Source organism: Paramisgurnus dabryanus, chromosome 18 (genome assembly GCF_030506205.2).
Source record: "Paramisgurnus dabryanus chromosome 18, PD_genome_1.1, whole genome shotgun sequence".
Lineage (NCBI taxonomy): Eukaryota > Metazoa > Chordata > Actinopteri > Cypriniformes > Cobitidae > Paramisgurnus > Paramisgurnus dabryanus.
Window position 1 is genome coordinate 13,624,954 of NC_133354.1, and position 20,621 is coordinate 13,645,574.

The 20,621-nt window shown below is 37.5% G+C and overlaps 2 protein-coding genes across 2 annotated transcripts in view; one reads left to right on the forward strand and one right to left on the reverse strand.

The window, feature by feature from the left end:
* Positions 1 to 13,205, reverse strand: part of nnt (nicotinamide nucleotide transhydrogenase) — a 41,485-nt gene extending 28,280 nt beyond the window's left edge. Inside the window, exons 1-11 of the mRNA XM_065286761.2 lie at positions 13,090 to 13,205; positions 11,307 to 11,503; positions 8,544 to 8,773; positions 8,250 to 8,467; positions 7,897 to 7,984; positions 7,622 to 7,710; positions 5,580 to 5,767; positions 3,099 to 3,232; positions 2,570 to 2,761; positions 1,966 to 2,119; positions 156 to 317 (exon numbers count right to left, since the gene is read on the reverse strand). Coding sequence (XP_065142833.1) covers positions 156 to 317; positions 1,966 to 2,119; positions 2,570 to 2,761; positions 3,099 to 3,232; positions 5,580 to 5,767; positions 7,622 to 7,710; positions 7,897 to 7,984; positions 8,250 to 8,467; positions 8,544 to 8,773; positions 11,307 to 11,460 — 1,609 coding nt within the window. The 5' untranslated portion in view covers positions 11,461 to 11,503; positions 13,090 to 13,205. The remainder of the gene's footprint in view (positions 1 to 155; positions 318 to 1,965; positions 2,120 to 2,569; positions 2,762 to 3,098; positions 3,233 to 5,579; positions 5,768 to 7,621; positions 7,711 to 7,896; positions 7,985 to 8,249; positions 8,468 to 8,543; positions 8,774 to 11,306; positions 11,504 to 13,089) is intronic.
* Positions 13,206 to 15,376: 2,171 nt separating this feature from the next.
* On the forward strand, positions 15,377 to 20,289 carry ccdc80l2 (coiled-coil domain containing 80 like 2). The gene is made up of 7 exons (XM_065286762.2): positions 15,377 to 16,872; positions 16,954 to 17,107; positions 17,323 to 17,456; positions 18,817 to 18,974; positions 19,068 to 19,171; positions 19,265 to 19,345; positions 19,433 to 20,289. The coding sequence occupies exons 1-7, from the start codon at positions 15,706 to 15,708 to the stop codon at positions 19,744 to 19,746; spliced, it is 2,112 nt and encodes a 703-aa protein (XP_065142834.1). The 5' UTR covers positions 15,377 to 15,705; the 3' UTR covers positions 19,747 to 20,289.
* The last annotated feature ends 332 nt before the right edge of the window (positions 20,290 to 20,621 follow it).

The following is a 20,621-nucleotide window of genomic DNA, read 5'->3' on the forward strand; positions in this document are numbered from 1 at the left end:
AATTTTATGTTTTACAATGTTTTATGTCATACATTTTCTTTGGGAGGGGCACAAGTGGGGGCAACTATACACAAGGGGGGCCGCACGCCGATAAAGTTTGAGAACCACTGCTCTAGTCCTAAAGACAAGGCATAAGATACTTCAAAATAATTTACCTGAAATGGCATTTGTGACAGACATAAGTGGCGAGTGAAGAGCAGGAGTGACGCCCCAGACGGTGTGGTATCCCACAATTCCTGCCAGGCCAAAGGTTGTAACGATCTGAGTAAATGCAGCATTAGGAGCACACAGCCCGAGACCGATCATTGAACCCAGACCTGAGAAAAAACAACAAGAAATGTGCTTTTCAAAAATTTAAATATAAAACCAACTAATCTCTTTTACAAGAGTGACCAGGCCAAGAAAGAAGAAACAAGAAACAAATGCTGACCGTAAATAATGAAGAGCTTGTGATGCTGATGAAGCGAGCAATAAATAACATGTGCCATTTGCGTAAACATGGTATCTATGCTTTTGGGATATTATCCGAAATATTATTTATGTACACTCTGCTGAGATAAATGTGCTATATAAATAAACTTTACTTACTAACTCATAAAGAAAATAAAATGGGTCCCAAAACGGCCCCCTGAGGGACACCTTTAAAGACTGATAAAACAGTAGAAGTGCAGTAATTTAAAAGCACACACAGTGCTCTCATTGACGGGTAGTTGGCAAACCATTTAATACAATTTTCTGATAGACCAAAAATTTAGAGTTTTAAAAGGTTGCCATAACCAACTGTGTCAAAAGCCTTCGATAAATCGATTAATTGTTCATTCATTAATTTCTATAAAAGATTAGATCACACTCACAATTTGGATGCTGGCCTATAATTATTCCACTGCCATGAGACAGTCTTCCAGATCTTTGGGATTTCACATTGGGAAATGGAAAGATTAAATAAGTAAGCCAAAGGTTCAGCAATAAAGTCAGTTGCTAACTTTAAATAGGCTGCAGGCTTATTTGAGTCCAGCTGACTCAAGACCTTATGGGCATCAGAAACAGAGAACTGGATAAAGTCAAATGTTTTGCCTAATGAACTTTAATGGGACAAGTATTAAAGATATAGTAAAATACCAATTTAATGACTCAAATAAAGAACCTGAAGATATAAACAGTTCATTTAACTTTACTGTACTCAGTTGACCATTTTTCATAACACCTACTCAAGAGTATGCGATTGCGGACACAGCCCCTGTTTCTGAAGGTTTACCAAGCACCCAAGCATGACAACCTTACAGACCCCTTAGGAGGCAAGCTTTAAAATAACCTCCCCTTCATCATTCTAGTTTCCTGGCATTCAGAATCTAAAACGGGCCAAGGTGGTAGGGAAATTAAAACAATTAGGTGACCAATACACATTTCAAAAGACAGCGATTTCGGTCTTCCGAGCAGGTCAGGATTCCCCACACCTGAGCTCACACACATACGGCCAATCATGAAAGGGCAGGAAGATCTCATTTGCATGTTTGTTTATCAGGCGGTGTTTATTTATGCGTGATTCATGTGAGGCTCGACTGAGCGAGCACTTTGATTTTAAGCCAGGGTTGCCTTTTCTCACACAAGCGTTTGGCGGGCCGTCTGCAACCAATAGAATTCATTTGCATGGAGTTTTGTTTAGCGGTGCTTTTGAGACTAATCGCATCTCGGGAATGAAAGCCAAACAGGAGAGCTGCCATTTTTGTGAATTCTGAGAAATGCAGATCACTAAAGTGGATAAATTCATCATAAAAATTTAATAGAAATAAAGGGGTCACTGATAAAAACATGCATGATAGCCTCATTAACACGGTTCAGAGAGCAACAATGCAGCAAGCTCTTCCTCTTAAAACCCAGGGGATGGTGCTTTCAAATTAACCCTGCGGGACCGGGATTGATCTGGGGGAACAGGAAGGCACGGAGGGCAGAAAGACTGAGATTTACCTCCGGTGTAAAGTCCAGCCGTGGTGAGAGTGGCTCTGAAGGGTGAGACGGCAGCAGCCTTTTCCTTTGCCAGCTCCTGCACAGACTTTGGTTTTGGCGGCGCAGCCACCGGGATGTTTTTAGGCTGTGGTGCGGGGAAAAGAACTTTCCCATCCTGCAGACAGACAGACAGACAGACAGAGCGAGAGCCAGGATTAATGCATCACCTTTTGACTTTTTGAAAGCTAAACCAATGCCAGAGAGATATTAAGTCATAAATTTATAACTGCTCATGTTCTTTAACTGTTGTAAATGGTCTTGCTTAGAGAAAAACACACATTTTAGAAGTGCAAAAACGCTCTCTTTAATTCCAGTAGACTATGAACAGAAAGACAAACGGCTTAGCAAAGACTCAAACTTTGAAACAACTTATAATTTCATGAACTTTAAAATACTTTTATAAATATATGTACAGTAATATGTAAAGTTTAATGTATTTTATTCATATTTTATTAATATTTAAACAATTTATAATACACATATTGTTGCATTAGATAATGTAATTATTGCAATCTTATTAAATATATATATATAATATTTTTTTTCAATAAATTGCTAGATTTACCTTCATAACTATTGAACCTCGAATCACATGGTCCATTGTGCCATAATCAAAATCCTCTTTGACATTAAAGTAAAAGGTTTCCTTATCTGGGCTGATGGCACGGATAAGTTTGGTGATGTTGTTGGAGTACAATGTGCTGGCCTGAGTTGGGAGGCGACTGGGAAGATCTGAATATCCGACATGAATCACACCCTGTAGGACAGAAAAGTAGTGGGTTAAAAACCAATTTCTGAAATAAACGTGAATCATTGACAACATTTTTACCAATTTATTAGACCAAATGTCTATTTGTCTAACTGACTATCCAGCATCGTAAAGTGCTTTAATGCAGAATCTTTCCTTTCTAGAGAGTTCATGACATTTTACCATTTTGAACCAGAGTAAGGAATGTCAAATTGAATGTGTGTTCATACCCAAATTTCATGAGATTAACCCATAAAACCTACTTGCCTGTACCTTCCTAATAAACAAAAGGCATAATGATGCTCAAGTTGACCCCTAGAATCCTGCTCGGCCGTAGTGTACTCACTTTGTGAACAGATAGTTCTCCAGGAACTGTGGTCTCGATGTTTCCCCCCGCCTCTGCAGCCAGGTCCACCACCACTGAACCGTCCTTCATTGTCTCCACCATTTCCTTAGTAATCAGCACAGGGGCCTTCCGACCTGCATAATAAATTCAGCAAAGTGAGATTGCTAAACCAAAACCATGACTGATATGCATTTAATAAACCTCCTCTGATGTGCCTTTTATCCTTGCAACCTTATACGCCAATAAGCTGCTTAGCGGTATTTTTGTTTTGAAAAAATAACAGAAACTTGGATAAGAATAGAACAGATTGCATGCATTCCCCAACCCAAGATGTGCGGTTTGCACATTAATCTGCATCATGTGCAAAAATTCATGTTTCTCCATAGTAGCTTCAGGGATGGAGATAAAATTATACCAGCGGTCCGCAAAATGTCATGCATTATAAAAAATATGCAGCGTTTTGTCATATCAACGTATAGTACTATAACTTAAAAAATTAAGTAAATCCATTTCTACTTGATTTTATAAGTTATGTCAACTTTTCACAACTAAAACTTTGCTTTTTTACAGTGTAGGAACAAAGTAACGCCAATGAAGAGTGGAAAGCCAGCAAACTGCCAACTCAAAGCACAGAGTGACCCAAACCAAGCATTATGACACCAGGGAAACATAGTGATTTGGTAAACATTCCCTGTTATGGACACAGGCCTCTTTTTTATTACCTTTCGGTCAAGGAGATTAGGACAAAACGTCCTTTTAATGAACACAAAGCACATCTGCAACCACAGAGCTGTTAAATTGGCAATTACGACTAACACTTTATTTAGCTATGCAGGCTAATCTCTCTCTTTAGTATTAACCAAAGTATTTTGAGATAAACCAGGATCACAGTTAAAGTGTTGATTCAGTAAAAAAAAATTACTCATTATTTACTCTCCCTCATGTTGTTCCAAACACAAAAGATGTTATTTGTTTTTATTAAAGGTATAGTTTACCTCCAAATTAAAATCATGTCATCATTTCTGTAATCACAATATTTTTATTTTTGGGTGAGCTATCCTTTGAACAAAAAACAAGTTATCAATTGCAGTCAAGCACCAGAAAGCACTTGAAACAACTTATACCTTCATATATAAAGCTATAATAAGGCACCATACATTTAAATGTTGTCTAAAGCTATATGTTGATATTTAAATTATTACTCCTTAAAGGGACACTCCACTTTTTTGAAAATAGGCTCATTTTCCAGCTCCCCCATTTGATTTTTACCGTTTTGGAATCCATTAACTCTTTCACCGCCATTGACGAGATATCTCGTCAATTAAGAGAAAACGCTTCCTCGCCAATGACGAGATTTTCTGTCTTTCCGCAATACCGCTATTAATACCCTTCCGCAACTTTTTTAACCCGGAAGTATTGCCCTATGGCAAGCGGCTGCATGTCCGTGTCTGTTTTAAAGATCGCTCTGAATGGGATCTCTATGAAAAGTCCGTCACAAAAATTGAATTATCTCTGCTTTTTGCTCAAAATGTGGTGTTTTTGCAGAAACCTACCCATATTCAAAAGCTGATTACAAAAGAACCACTGAAGGTAGGATGAAACAGTTTTTTTTTGTTTGAAAGCAGAGGGTCTGTTCTTTCATTTGGTAGGCATTAAACTTTGGTGAAAATCATGAAAACGCTGGCGCTGGCTGGCAACTTTTTTTTTAAACGCTGGCGGTGAAAGAGTTAAGAAAAAAGTCCCCTGCTAATAAAAGTTACCAAGGGGACTATTTGTGGGCGCTGCGTAATATCATTGCGCCTGCTGCAGCAAAGTCCTTTTGGTCATTTTTGAGCACGATGCTAATGGTCCAATTAGATTCAATGAATTATGCTAAGCTATGCTAAAAATGGTACCGCCAGACCCGGAGATCAGCTGAATGGATTTCAAAAAGGTAAAAATCAGTTGTTTAACTCTAGGTGAGCTGGAAAATGAGCATATTTTCAAAACAAGTTAAGCGTTTCTTTAAAGGGTTAGTTCACTCAAAAATGAAAATTCTGTCATAATTTACTCACCCTCATGTTGTTTTAGACCTGTATGATTTTTTTTCTAATGAACACAAAAGAAAATATTTTAATATATGATGGGAAGCACACATCTGGTGGAAACCACTGACTTCCATAATAGGAAAAACAAATCCTATGGAATTTAATGGGAACCATCAACTTTCTGCTTACCATATTTTATCAAAATATCTTCTTTATTATTTATCACAATACTTCCTTTTTATTTGTCTTTCTACTATAAAAGTCATCATGTATGTGTGCTGATAATCATTTATCAAAATGTCTTCTTTTGTGTTTATCAGAAAAAAGAAATTCATTCAGGTAAACATCAGGGTGAATAAAAGTATTTTCATTTTTGGGTGAACTATGCCAAAGATGTTGAATGATGAATAAAGATGTAAGACAGTAAGGGAATGAATCTTGCATGTATGCATACCGGGAATAAGCGCAGTTGTGATTATGATGTCAACATCCAAACACTGCTTGGCAAACAGCTTCATCTCGGCTTCAATGAACTCTTTGGACATCTCCTTAGCATAGCCACCCTGGCCTTCCCCAGACTCCTTAATGTCCACCTCCAGGGGCTCAGCACCCAGCGACTTAAACTGTTCTAATGCAGCTGCTCTGGAGGGAGAGAAGATGATGAGAAAATGCCTGAAGGATACCAAGATGAGCTACACAAGATGGGCTTATAAAAAGATCCAGATGTTTACATAAACTACAGTATGTCATTCACGTTATTGCAGAATAAATCCTAATAGTGTGATCAAAACCTTGACAAATGTACACATTAAGGGAAATTATTATCTAAACTAAAGTCATGTGCAGTTAATGCAAAGCCACAGTGACAGACTGCAGTTATACAGTTCAGAGGTCATAGACCTAATTCTGTGACTAACCAATAAGAATCAAGTATCCAAGGACGGCATTGACTTCTTGTTACAAATGGTTCACTTTCATGACTAATGCACGACTGCCACCAAGTGGAGGTTTTGAGGAACTAAAGGCAAAAACTTTGTGGAACAAGCACACACCTGCTTGTGTACTGTGCAGGTAAGTAGTAATTGATTATAGGAGGTTTGTGATCTTGTTTTTGGATAAAGAATAAAGACTGCACACAATACAACAACTGTCAAAACAAACTATGCAGGAACAATGACTCACATCTCAGATTTATAAATACTGACAAAAAAATTAAGAAATAAAACGCATCTTTTCATAAAGAAACATAAATAATAAAAACAAAAGGCTTCAGACCGACTAAAAAAGCAAAGAATTTCAACAACAGACAAATTTGAAAAGATCGTGTGGATGCAATGGATCAAGCTTTTTTGGTGGTACAATAAAGGTGCAGTGTGTAATTTTAAAAAGGATCTCTTGACAGAAATGCAAAATAACATAAAAAAAACTACATTATCATGGGTGTATAAAGATCTTTCATAATGAACCGTTATGTTTTTATTACCTCAGAATGAGACATTTTTATCTACATAACACAGAGGGCCCCTTACATGAAAGACGCCATTTTGTGCCGCCATGTCTCTACAGAAGCTCTAAACGGACAAACTTTTTTATTAAGTTGTCTCCAACAATGACATGTTTTTTCCTGTGTCGCTACCATAGCTTCTCTATGCGTTTCAAAAGCAAGGGGTGAGCTGTGAAATGAGCTGTAGGTTGCACTTTGCAACCTCACCACTAGATGCCGCTAAAATTTACACACTGCACCTTTAAAGGTATAGTTCACCCAAAAATGGAAATTGCATTATTGTTTACATCCTTTTATGTTGTTACAAATCTGTATACATTTCTTTGTTGTGATGAACACAAAGGAAGATATTTTGAGGAATGTTTGTGACAAAACCGATCAGAGGCCCCATTGACTTCCATAGAAGGAATAAAGAATACTATGGAAGTCAATGGGGCCTCTGATCGGTTTGGTTACAAACATTCCTCAAAATATCTTGCTGTGTGTTCATCTGTAACAAGGTTTATAACAACACAAGAGTGAGTAAATGACAATTTTTATTTTTGAGTGAACTATCGCTTTAACTTCATTGACCCACATATTTAATTTTGCACAAGTTCCTACATAACTGAGCCCTTCCAACAAAATTACATGACATGTTTCTTCAAATTGTCCTTGTTACCATGCATACCAAGTTTGTTCCCTGCAGGTGAATCAGTCATTATGGGCAACACCCAATTGGTGTAATAGCTCAGATAGGCCACACAATAACTTTTCTGACAGGTGTCTCTATATACGATACATGCCAAATGTTATGCAAATCAGAGCAACTGCTTAAGACCAGTTTTTCAGAATGCAAATTGTACAGAAAATTAGGTGCTCATATAATACAAATCAAATTCCTCATACAAATCTATAGTAAAGGTAGACTTGGAATACAGAGCACAAAACATTTAAAGTTTTTGCATTTATGTCTATATTCAAGTTTTACAGACACTGTATGTACAGCATACCTGGTGTCAAAGCCCCTGACAATGGCACCCATAGCACGGGCACTGCCAGCGGCAGCCAACCCAGCCACTCCACCGCCAATGATCAACACCTGCCAGTATAAACAGTTCATTTTAAACAACCAAGCAAGCACACATCAAACTGACACATACAGAAAAAAATCAAATCAGGTAAAGTTTTAAGGTAAAGTGCTTCTAAGAGCTAATGTATGTAAGAAGTATACAGCAATGCTCAAAGTCAAATAAAACTTGGCCGTGTGCACTTAAGCCAAGCATACCTTAGCTGGGGGAACCTTCCCTGCGGCTGTGATCTGACCGGTGAAGAAGCGGCCAAAGTTGTTTGCTGCCAGGACCACGGCTTTGTAGCTGCCAAGAGAAACAGAGGCACATCAGTCACAGGCACTGATGGAAAGAAATCAAGAAATTATACCTTCGCCACAAATATCCCGTTTGTTGCGTGCTAGCGACAGTAGCCAAGACTTTCCGGCCACTGAAGGTTAACTGTTTGTTTTGGGATTTTTCACAGGGGATAAAAAATAAATAAATGTCATTTATAAGTAATATCTAAAGTTACTAAACGTATACCTCGAGTGCAACAACAGTTTTTCCAAGTTACTTCAAAAGGACTAACCCAGCAATGTTGGCCATGGAGCTGAGGGCGTCGTAACCCTGGGCGATGGTGACACGTGGCACCTGGTCCATGGCCAAGACAGTGGCTTTGCGCTTGGACAGCACATCCATCAGCTCTGGGTTCTGAGCAGGATAGATGAAGCTGACAAGAGTCGATCCTTCGCTCATGAGTTCGGCCTCGTGAACTCCCAAAGCCGAGTTTAACATGGGGGCTCGCACCTGTGAGAAGCATATAAAAATGATTATACCGTCTACCAAGTGGCATCTCATATAAAGATATTACAAGAATCTGTACCTTAACAAGAACATCAGATGCAAGGACATCCTTAACGTCCCTAATGCTGGCTCCGGCTTTTGTGTACATGTCATCGGAGAACTTGGCAGATTCCCCGGCGCCCGACTCCACCACCACATTAAAGCCCTGCTTGATGAGAGCTTCCACTCCAGCAGGAGAGATGGCCACTCGACGCTCATTCTGAAAGATTTCCTTGGGAACGCCGACAGTCAGCTGTTTGTATGGAATACCTGCAGGAATAACAAGGGGTTATGGAATCATAAAAATGTGCATGGAAAAATGTGCATGATCAAAGTTTAAAGATAGCGATATATCATAGAAATAAAATGAGTTGTACATAAATGATCTTGAGTTACTCAAAACAACTAAAAACCACTATATTGAGAAAATTCAACCTCCAGGAGAATTCCCACAGTCTCATATCTGTCCCTAATCTGTTTAAAACCAACTTTATGGACATAGGGATTCAGGCATTTATAATCTTTCATTCTCAAGACAGTTGAAAGAAGAGTTAAACTCGGAGACCTTTGATATCAGGGAAGTCATAAAAACATTTATGGAGTTCAAGAAAGGTTTGATTTTACAGCTGTGTGCATTACACTACAGTAAAGCAAGACCTTTTGACTTTGCTCCAATACCAGTCATATTTTCTAAAAGACAAAACAAGCAACACAACGAATTTTGGCATTTTGAGAAAAACAAATCAAACTGAATTTTTATGCACAGCTTTACTTCATGTGTTTTTCTCTATAAGTCTGTGCAAACAACATGTGGTCCAGACAGCTCGAATATGCATTAAGATGTGATCCAAGCCATGTCTTCCTATTGGTACCAGAAGGTCCCTTGTGGAAAATTCCAGCATGTGCCTGACCTATAGATAATAACAACATCTGAGATCACGTGAATCACAGACTTGAGCTGTCTGGAGGTGGTTAGAGCCAGGACACATGCTACAAAACAAGCTCCCAATGGGCGATTCTCATGAAATTAGAATTATGAGGTGTCATGAAACATTTTGATAAAAAAGTAAATGCTATCAAAATAAGAATCATGCAGTTACAAACATCTCTTCATGTACTATTTTGCACATGATTTCAAATGACATCATACAAACCAATTGTGTTTTTTTCCACATTTAAGGGGAAAATTTTCATTACCGCAACGTGTCCATGACTGGATTTGGGTTCTTTAACATGGAAATATTTATAATTAAAAAATCTAAAAAATAAAAAGCTTCAGTGCATGTTATACTATAAACATTTACAGTAAAGAAACATGTGGTATTTGGTGATCATTGGTAAATGTAGAGACAATAATAAGAAATATAAATGTGTCCAAGACCAATTTTCTCATCCTCCGCAACAATTTTTAATCATTGTTTAAGCCCTCAAGGAACTAACAAAATATGGTAGGTATAAAATAACAAAACGGGTAAGCAATTGTTATTTTTCTCTCCAGATAAAGTTGAAATTTTGTTTGTCATAGTACCTAGATAACTTTTTAGTTCTCATTACCGAAACATGAGTTTGTAAATGCATACATTTTATTTAATATCATGTTGTGGTGATGATAATTTTTGATAATGATAATCTAAAAAATGTAAATAATTCTATAGGAAATATTTTCTAAATCCTCTAAAAATAATGGCTATATTAAGTTTTAACCTTAATCTTATATGTGCAAAAAAATTGGCTTCAAGGGCTTTTTAAAAATTCTGATGCTGGACACCTTAATCTGGATTTCATGAGAATCATCCCAATGTATCTTAACCTAAGACCAGAGCTTTGGTTTGTCTTTTATTTCAAATATTCCTACCAGCTATTTTGGGGTTGGGAAGAACCAATAAATATAATAACCAAATATTTTTCTTTGAACATGAAGCCGTGTAATCGGCCATGTTTGTGTACAACATGTTGCAGTTACATCGAATTAAGTATTATGGTGCAAACAACAAACAAATGTGATGTCCACGTATGTGAACATCCAGGTCTTAGGAGGTTAAGGGCATTTAAGACCAAAAGAGATGGTTTTGTAACAAACCAGTCAGAATAAAATACCATTATATAGTAAATATAATATGGACATCCTTCATACTAGGCCTAAAACTGAAACTTTACATTCATACAAACACTGGTGGTCACTAAAATTATATATTTTCTCCAAGCAAGCACTCTGTCTCACAAGCACCAGTCCTAGTTCTTTAGCTGATACTGTGCCAAAAATATCTCACGCCAGCTGTCATTACCATTCTTCCCCTCTTACAAAAATGTCTGCCATTAATGGCTGGTCTCTAACACACATTTGCTGTATCTAGGCAGCCAGTACGCTACATACACTCTCATTCATATTCTGGGACATTTAGTGCAGGTAATAGGGGTGGGACAAGCAGGGGGAGGGATTTAGTGAGAAAACAAAATGACCTTGGGAGTCATTGTAAACAAAGGCCGCTGTGGAAAAACAGTGTTCCTACGGCTCAACTACTACAGCATGACGTTAAGGTCATTTGTTAGATTTCTAGAGATTACACATAGCTTGAATACACTGTAAGTCACTTTGGATGAAAGCAACCAAAGTTAAAATGACAAAATGTTTATGCAGGGATATAAGGGTACTCAAAGACTCTTAATAAACATGCACATTTAAAAATCTTTATTTTTTGTACTTATTACACAATCCTATCCTACTTGTTTCTCACCATAGTTTATTGCCAGGGAAAATCAAATATTTACAGACCCCAATAATATGTTATTTCATCACTGTTACCTGGACTGGCAAGGCGAGCGAGGGCTTGATGGGTCCTAAAGTAGCGCAGGCATGGTGTCTTCACTGTCCGGACACTCGGTAGACTAGCGCAGGCCACCCCGGTGAACAGGGGGACAGAACAGCTGCTGGCTACCACGCGCAGAAGACTCGCCATCGGAGACACAAGGAGGAGCTGTACAGTTGAATCGACCCTCCTCCTACATGTGAGGGAGAGAGAAAAAAATTTGTGACCCTATGGATAAATCCCACAATGCATCACTGCAGCTCAGCTGCCCACCCCCTTCAACTCTTATCAAGGTGACACATTTTAAGAAACACACACAAGTGCAAGTGAATTTAATGGAGTGTTATGTCACTGTGTCTTATAAATATTTTGAGTAAATATCTTCAAGAAATAATTGACAGCTCAAACTCTTTTAAAAAGATATGAATGAAGATTCGCATTTACTCTCAAATTACTTATTTGTTTTAAAACTTTTTTTTAGGGATTTTAAAAGATTTGTGCCCTATGACAGCATGTGATCACCATTTATAAATTAATAAGCTTAATATATATGCACGCATTCATATTTAGTCATTTAGTGGGTACTATTATCCAAAGCAACTTACAATAAGGTAAACATTGGCTTGTATTACACACTGCAAACTTTTGGGAATGACAGCCGCATTTACATGTAGTGTGAATGAGGTCAATGAAGCAATTCATCCTAATAAAGTAATAATATGGGAAGTACTGTACAAAGTTTCAATGACTGCTAGAGGCCATACTGTTGGTAGAAGGAGAAAGTCAAGATATGGGTCAATTTATAGACAAAAATAGATTTACAGTTAATCCACATGGTTAAAACAGTCAAGGGCATGCAGTCAAGCAAACAGTGAGTAAAATGTGCAGTTTACTATATTTGTTCAGTTTAGGAATATCTCGTGTGAAGGTGATAAGCGATAATCTCACTGGGGTCAGACGGTAGCAGTTTACAGACAGAAGGGCTTATAGGTCATTTATGGTTTTTATGGTTCGTAATAGAGACCATAAACACCTTAAAAATGTCTGACTCAGAAAATACAATAAGACTGTTAATTAGAAAAGCAAAGTTTACCAGTTTTCACATGTCCTCTTTTATATGCAACCCATATTAATGTTGTTATACATTAACCACAAAGGCGTATTATACAATTAAATCACAGTTTCTAATGACACGTGTGCACACTGAATCTATTGGATTATCGTGCTAACTAATTTACAACCTAAATCCAGCAGCACGTCAGCACACATAAGTCTATTTTCGTTAACTTAATCTTACAATGAAATGAAATTTCATTTATAATTCACAAAGATTTGAAAGTGTTATATATAAAATATCGCACCGACATCAAAATAGCGGTGCTCGTCCTCGTGTCTGTTATTGGACAATGCAGAAGTCATTCATTCAATCAAACAGCATGATATTTCCGCATGCAAGTTATTTATAAACTTGATGTGTTTTCATTCACATCTGCGACATAATCACGTCTGTCCTATTTATTTACATTTGTTATGCATTGTATAAAAATGCATTACTGTTTAGTAAAAAAAATAATAATGCAGGCTTGCGGTCGACTGAAGGCGGACACAAGCGCTCAGTTCCCTTTCCTTTCCATAACACACATTAGCATGATAGCTAAACAGAAAGTAACAATAGCTAACAAGCGTTTGCATTCGGAAATCAAAGCGATGCATATCATAATGCATGTCTGCCATTAACCGTCAAGTTCGCTAAGAATAATGAACAATTAAAACTCTCACCGAGTCGAGACAGAGCATCAATGAGCGACCTTTGATAACGGGGACGCGCAACTCAAAGCCGCCGCCACCCGGAAGTACTCGCGTTCACCTCTGTGAGCTCAGTTTCTGTGGTTTTGCTAGACTGTCAATCAACCTATGTGACTTGAACTTCATTTTTATAAAACAAGAACATTGCATACATATAAAGAGGATCACAGTGTGTTTATTATTACATTCAAAATAGCTACAAATGGATCAAATCAAAAGAAGAATAAAAAATAATAAATGTAACAATAACAACAACATGGGATATTACAATAAATCAATAAAATAAAGGTATTTTATACATTCGTTTTATGTTTGTTAAATTTGCCCATTTTTGTTTATGTATATGAAATGTATAAGTAACTCCCGGTAAGACAGTATTTATTTGGTAGACTGCAGACCTCTTTCCACTCAATCTGACTGTATTTGGAATTCCAGTATGGTTTACATCTAGGCAAACATTCATGTGTCCGACTTCATACGGCTCTGCGCTGAACGATCATCAACGTACCGCGAGAGTGACTCGAAAGGCTGTTTTTAAATCGCTCTCGCGGTACTTTGATGTCATACGCCGATAGGTCTGCACAGTCATATATCCCAAATTCGCATCCCATCCATGCTTATTATGGGACTTATATAATGGGAACACATTCAAAACAGAGACATAGTTTCAGACTAGTTGTTTATATGTCACGTGTTTGATTCCTTGTGTTGACCAAATTACCACAATTTAGTTGTAGTTACTGCGAAAAACTATGTCATATGTGATATAAATGTTCCATGATGTGATACAAGAGAGCCATACTAAATGGTTACATTTATCGCAGCATTCTTCCACCTACCTACGTGTTGGAAAAAGTGTATCTACTTGTCCAACTAACGAGAAGAGAAACACACAATGACCCTGACAGTGGAATCTCAAAAAACATTTAGAATTTTTTTTTTAGATGAAACTAACAGTATGTATAGCCTATATGAGGGAATTAAATACGGGTTATGAGTCGTGTAACATCCGGCAGGGGGAAGTATAGACCAAAAAAGCTGCGGGTGCAACTTCTCAAACACAAGGCTGCATCCTTCAGAGGGCGCGTTTGCAGGCTGCATACGTCATAAAGACTTATTTCAGAATATTAACAATTATAAAGTTGACTATCATTCTTAGTTAATCGTAAATTGTTGTAATATGTTCATGTTTTTTATGTAATGCTCAGTTAATTGAAATAAACCAGCCTTGATGACGTATGAAGTCTGCAAAAGCGACCTCCGGAGGATGCAGCCTTCCGTTTGAGAAACGGCCAAAGAATTATACTCTAAATGAAAGAAAACTGGCCCCCATAATCACAAATTAATTTGTGGAACAGACAAAACAGATTAAAGAGAGTTGAACTTAATGCCTTAAAACAAATGGAAAAGAAACACTTGCAGAGCTGAATATTTTTTCTCATCTGAAAGTCGACAATTCAATTGATTTTTTATTATATTTCATTTATACATTTCAACAAATATCTCAATTATATAGCATATTTCATTCATGATTGTTTCAATAGCTTTTGCATTGAACTTTTTTTATCCCCTCTGTCACTGCTGGATATGGTTACTGCTTTACAATTTCCCCCTCGTCTCTCATATGTTTCTTTTCAACTAAATCCATTTGTGGAATGTTTGTGCACTGGGCCTGTTAACCATTAGCTCTCCTTACTGATCCACACTGCAATGGCTTCTTCTCACACCTGGAAAAATCATGTCGTCCCCATTTATTTGTGATTCTGTGTGATGTGTAACATTTAATATATAAAATTAATAGGTAGAGGTTTAAAATGGCTATGAAATGTAGATTACACATTCGTTATATGTCTAACTGGACATTAACAACATTGCTATCTTAAGTTTCTTGTCACGTTTTATGATCTAAAGCAATGACATTTTACCCCCTTCACTTTCTACAGGCTTTCTTTCACTTCCTCCTTGATAACATCTCATGTGCTGGGCTGGCCAAGAACATAAGTGGCTATAAGAAACAAACTTGTAGTTTCATTCAAAAAACTTATAAACTGTATAATTTAGAAAATATATTTAGTTTAATATACAAAGAAGTGTATACTTATAAAGCTTGGTTAGCTTCCAACAAGAAAGGGTTCTGGTCCTAATCATCATAGTTTTGATGTCTGTTTTGCAGCTGCAAAATGGCCTGCAAAGCAATGCTTGTTTGCTTTTGTGGACAATGTAAAATGTTACTGTTACTCTTATTTAAATTCCAAAAATAATATATTAAGATTTTGTGACAAAGAAATACAAAAAATATATTTATAATAAAAATGACATGTTGACAACCAGAGTGAGGAGAGGGTGGTCTTTAAATCCTCCCCTTTCATTCCTCCCCCCTTCGGAAGCTCAGCCTCCATGCACACATGGTGTTGTGAGGTGCAAGAAGCAACTCTGCATGCCACCAAGCTCACCATTGCTTTGAAGTTAAGAAATTCCAGAAATTTCCTGTAACTAGGTTGAACTTTAATGTGAACCAGAAGCTGGAATTCCTCTTCCTGCATCTTTACTTTCTTGGTTAGCGGATCCCTTCTTACTTCAAGTCTCAATATGTCTCGTCTGTGGATACTCCTGTTCCTGTTGGCACTGTGGAATAACAGTCCAGCGATGTCTGCAAAAGGGGGCAAGAAAAAGCACAAAGAGAAGAAACAAGATGAACCTGTACCTCCTAAAGAAAACACTGGGTCAGTTGGGGCCCGTGACAGGGAATCTGGCGTGCAGTCAGAGTCTGACTTTTTAGCTGATTTTGCCGGAAAAAAACGCCTGTGGGTAATCACAGCACCATCGCACAGCGACAACTACCTGCGTATGATGGAGAAACAGATCCAGGAGTCGGAAGGACTGAACTGTCGACTTGCAGAAAGAGACACCCTTATTCTCACTATTATACAGAATGCCATGATGGAGGGCAAAATCCAGCGCACTTCCTTGCACGGAGAGGCCACAGTGGAGCCCATTGATTCTGAAATGGTGACCAAGTTCCTCCATTATCTGGAGCTGCAGGACCCGACCTTCTCCATGCTGATTCTGAAGAAGAACATGAGAATCAGTGAGAGATTTCCTTATCCGGTACGTGTTGAGGCTATTCTGGAGGCCATCGATCAATTGCCTGTGCGCAAATTGGAAAAGGTTGCCAGGAAGGGTTTACCTATTAAATGCAAGGTTACTAAGAAGAGGTTAGTGGTGAAAAAACAGAGTTCCACCAAACAAAGAACCTTCAGTGCACAGAAGCAAGGAAACAGCACGTCCATCTTTCCAACACAGAAGAAACCTCTGGACAAAAAGGCAACGCTGAGAAACAAAGTCCAGGATATCTTGAGCGGACGTTCGCGATTTGTCATCCGTAAAACATCGGGTAATTCAGGCAAACCGTCAACAAAAGCAAGCTCAAAATCTGGATCTAATGGAAACAGGAGGACAAACCACGATGAGTTAAGGAAAACTGCAGACAGTGATAGACACAGAGAGCAAGTGGCAGATGTGAAAAAACATGACTCAGATAGAAAGCACACTGGTGCAAAATCTAATTCTGACACTGTCAATGAAGAGATCGAAAGAGAACAAACCGCTGACCATTCAAACTCCAAAAACAAAGGAAAAGGCAAGAAGAAAAAGGGAAAAGGAGGGAGGAGAAAATCCCAACGAGAAGCAGATGATAAAGAAAAGGCAGCTCTTAAAGAATTCATGCAAAACCTTAAAGGACAAAGAAGACTTCTTGTAAGTTTGAGTTTATTAAGAATTGCATGTAGCCGTCCCTTGATAAGTGTAATAAATGTTTGCTTGTGTTTCCTGGAACAGATAATATCCTCTCCAAGTGATGTCTCAAGTCAGTATGTCAAACAAAGAGATGAAAATGAGCTACATAGCTGTGACTTTTCCCTTAGAAAGGTCTCTGTGCTGTCCATTCTGGGTTCAGACAGCCCCACACTACACATTCAACACTACCAAAAAGGTAAAACAGAAGTGAAATCATTGACTTCTCTGTCAGCATATTTTACACAGATTCACAAAGATAAACTTCCTAAACAAACGTTTACACAACTACAACTAGGTTGTTTGGGTCAAATATAAACATTTGCCCCTTTTTGACCCAATGTTGGGTTGAAAACAAGATAGTGAAACAGTCTTTTCACAATTGTAAACTGCATATAATGCTGTTTGAAACAGATACCGAGCCTCCACAAGCATCTTTGCCATACAAGTTCAGAAACCCAGCGTTAATTGCCGATATCCGAAGAGATTATAGACTCGACTCCAAAGACTTCTCAATGGTGTTGACTGATTATGACCTCAGGCCTTATGTAAGCAAACTAAACATTTTCCTTCTTATTGAAGAATTATTCCACTTTCATAAAAAAATTCTGATAATGTTTTCACCCCCCAGACATCCAAGATGTTTATGTCTGTCTTTGTTCAGTCAAAGTTTTTTGAAGAAAACATTCCAGGATTTTTTTTCCATATCGTGGACTTTAGTGGACCTCAGCAGGCAGTTTAAAGTGATAGTTCACCCAAAAATGAAAAATCTGTCATCATTTACTCAGCCTCATGTTGTTACAAACCTGTATAAATTTCATTGTTTTGATGAACACAAAGGAAGATATTTTGAGAAATGTTTGTAACCAAACTGCTTGTGGACCCCATTCAATTCTATAGTAGGAAAAAAGAATACTATGTAAGTAAATGACGTCCACGAACGTTTGGTGACAAACATTTCACAAAATATCTTCCTTTGTGCTCAAGTTCACTTTACCTCTTAAATCACATATTTCTCGTCACAGAAACATGCAACAAAAAGACAATGGCATCACGCATAATTAAGGTAACATTAATGGGGTCACGCGCTGTACAAGCAATGTACATTCTGCAGCGTTTATGTGTACTTTTAAAACATTAGGTTACTCAAAGCAATAAAATAGCGTTGTGCCTTTTGAAAAGTGTGTTTTAATTATCTATATCTGAAAACTTCTTAAGAACAACTTTCTCCAACTTAGTTTTGACTTTTATCCAGAGATAAAGCGTAAACTCAATGAGAGATGCTGTCCGCAGCGTAGCGTTGCCAAGTCCTCTTTTCATGTTTAGATTTGGGCTACTGTTTAAACTGTTTCCACCAGTTGTTTTTTCTGCAGGTTAAAGATTAAATGATTTCATTGATTAGCTATTGATATTTGGGCTGTGGACAGTCAGTGGGATGCTTTTGGGCTAGTTTTGAATGTCCATTACGATGGTTTTGATGAGCGAATCTAGCATCCCTGACTGCGCTTGCTCAGATATTCGGTTCAGATTCTGTAGAATGTAGATGTAAACGAACATTTAAATCAGATTACAATGTTTAGGGTGCATGTAAACTGTATTGTCGTAACTTTCAATCGTATTGAATTCAGTTGTACTGACAAAATTTTGTGCAAGTAAACATAGCCATTTAGAGCCCTTTGAAGATGCATTGAAACTGAAAACCATTGAGGTCCACTAAAGTCCACTATATGGAAAAAATCCTGGAATGTTTTCCTCAAAAAATGTATTAATTTTCACCTGAAGAAAAACTATGTCATCTTGGATGACATGGGGGTGAGAAAATTATCAGGGTTTTGTTTTTATGAAAGTGGATTAATCCTTTAACTGTGACTTTTATTTGACCAAAACAATTTCTCAATTTCTTTTTAGCTCAACAGGGTTTTCAACAAGCAAACAGCTCCTTCCGTTTTACTGAATTACATTGACAGCTTTCCTTCACGTCAGTCTGAGAAGCAGCAGGAGAAAACGTCTCCATCACTGTGTTCTCAAGCTGAAACAAATAATCGGGAGGAGAACTCGCTACTGAGGTACTCATAAACATCACGATCACTTAACATAACATTTTGCAAACCAGCATAAACCACGCTCCTAAATAACTCTCATTCTCATATGCATGTCAGGTTTATGTCAAAACGAAGACTTCTGATTATTTCAGCACCCAGTGCAGACGACTACTCATTCCATCAGCAGCTTCAAGCATTTAATGGACAGGAATGTCCAATGGGTATGCATGATATTTTCCCCATTATTTTTCCAAAAGAATACAGATTCATTATATCATTGCAAAGCTTATTCAAAATGTATTCCACACGAATAGGTATCCGACATTTTGCCTTGCTGAAACTAGTGGGTACTGGATCGGCAGCTTCGGGAACAGTAGAGTTTTTTCCATTAAATGGTGAGATCATACGCCTATCTTCTTCATTTATTTCAAATAACACATAATGCTTTAAGAACACGTTTTGCATTTCTTATCATCTTACAGGGAAAAGTCAACCAGAGAAAGAGACGCTCACACAAGATGTGGTGGAGAATCTGAGAAATCAGATTAAGATAAACAAGGACTACTTTAGTATGGTGGTGGTGGGTAAGGATGGAGATGTAAAAGCCTGGTTTCCATCTCCAATGTGGTCTTTGGGAAGCATCTATGACCTTGTGGATTCTCTGGAGTTACGGCAACAGGAACTGAAACTGCAGAAAACTCTCGGAATTCACTGTTCGGATGAGACTACGGGTAGTTACCATGGTTACACAGAAGAAACAGAGGACAGCTACTTGTACCACAGATCTGAGGACTGAAAGAAAACAAACAAACATGACAAAGACATTAGAAATGCATACAATGAATACAGCATGCATTTGTACAGTATGTCATCCTAATATCATGTGATGCAAATGTTTACTTCTTCACTAATATAAATACGCATTGTATGAAATTCATACAGTTATATTACCTGCATTTAAATATGTTTTATGTTCTGTAAAATTTCACTTCCCTGCACCTGTGCAGGATACCACAAGTAAAAGTGAATGTGCCTAATGCTTGTTTTTGTAAAAAGCTGTTGATTTAATTAAAGCTTGAGATAATGTCTGATAATATTTGAGTCTGGTCAACAACACAAAAATGGGGGAAGGTTTAGCATCCTTAAGCACTTCAATGTATAAACTGCTTGCGGTCTTGATTGCACATTAAGTATATTTCCTCTTTTTTTATGCCAGTTTAACAAAGAATAGCATGTCATGTTAAGACACAAATGTAATGAACACTTAAATGTCCTATAAGGAGCAACACACACGCACACTTAATTTGTTAAGTTAAAGTAAAATATGATTTTATGATTAGATCTGATCACTGTACATAAGGAATAAAGTTGCTTATGTCCACATAAATAATTGGTTGTGATAGGTGACTATATGGTACATGTTTATATGTAGGTAAAGAACACGTGAGAATATATTTAGAGATGAAATAAGAACCAACAATTAAGAGAAAAATATCCAGCTGGTATCCATATGAATATTTTGTGTTGACCATACAGTAATACTTCCAGGAGAGTATTTACTTTTATATTTGGCAAGGGCACTTTTATCCAAACCAATTTACAGTGATTTCAAATATGTGTTCCCTGGGATCGTACCCACAATTTTTGTCCAATGCTCTGGCACTGAGCTAA

Coding starts and splice junctions, on each gene's coding strand:
- ccdc80l2 (XM_065286762.2), top strand. CDS start 15,706: ATGTCTCGTCTGTGGATACTCCTGTTCCTGTTGGCACTGTGGAATAAC. Junction 16,873..16,953: donor AAGGACAAAGAAGACTTCTT/GTAAGTTTGAGT, acceptor TTCCTGGAACAG/ATAATATCCTCTCCAAGTGA. Junction 17,108..17,322: donor CATTCAACACTACCAAAAAG/GTAAAACAGAAG, acceptor TGTTTGAAACAG/ATACCGAGCCTCCACAAGCA.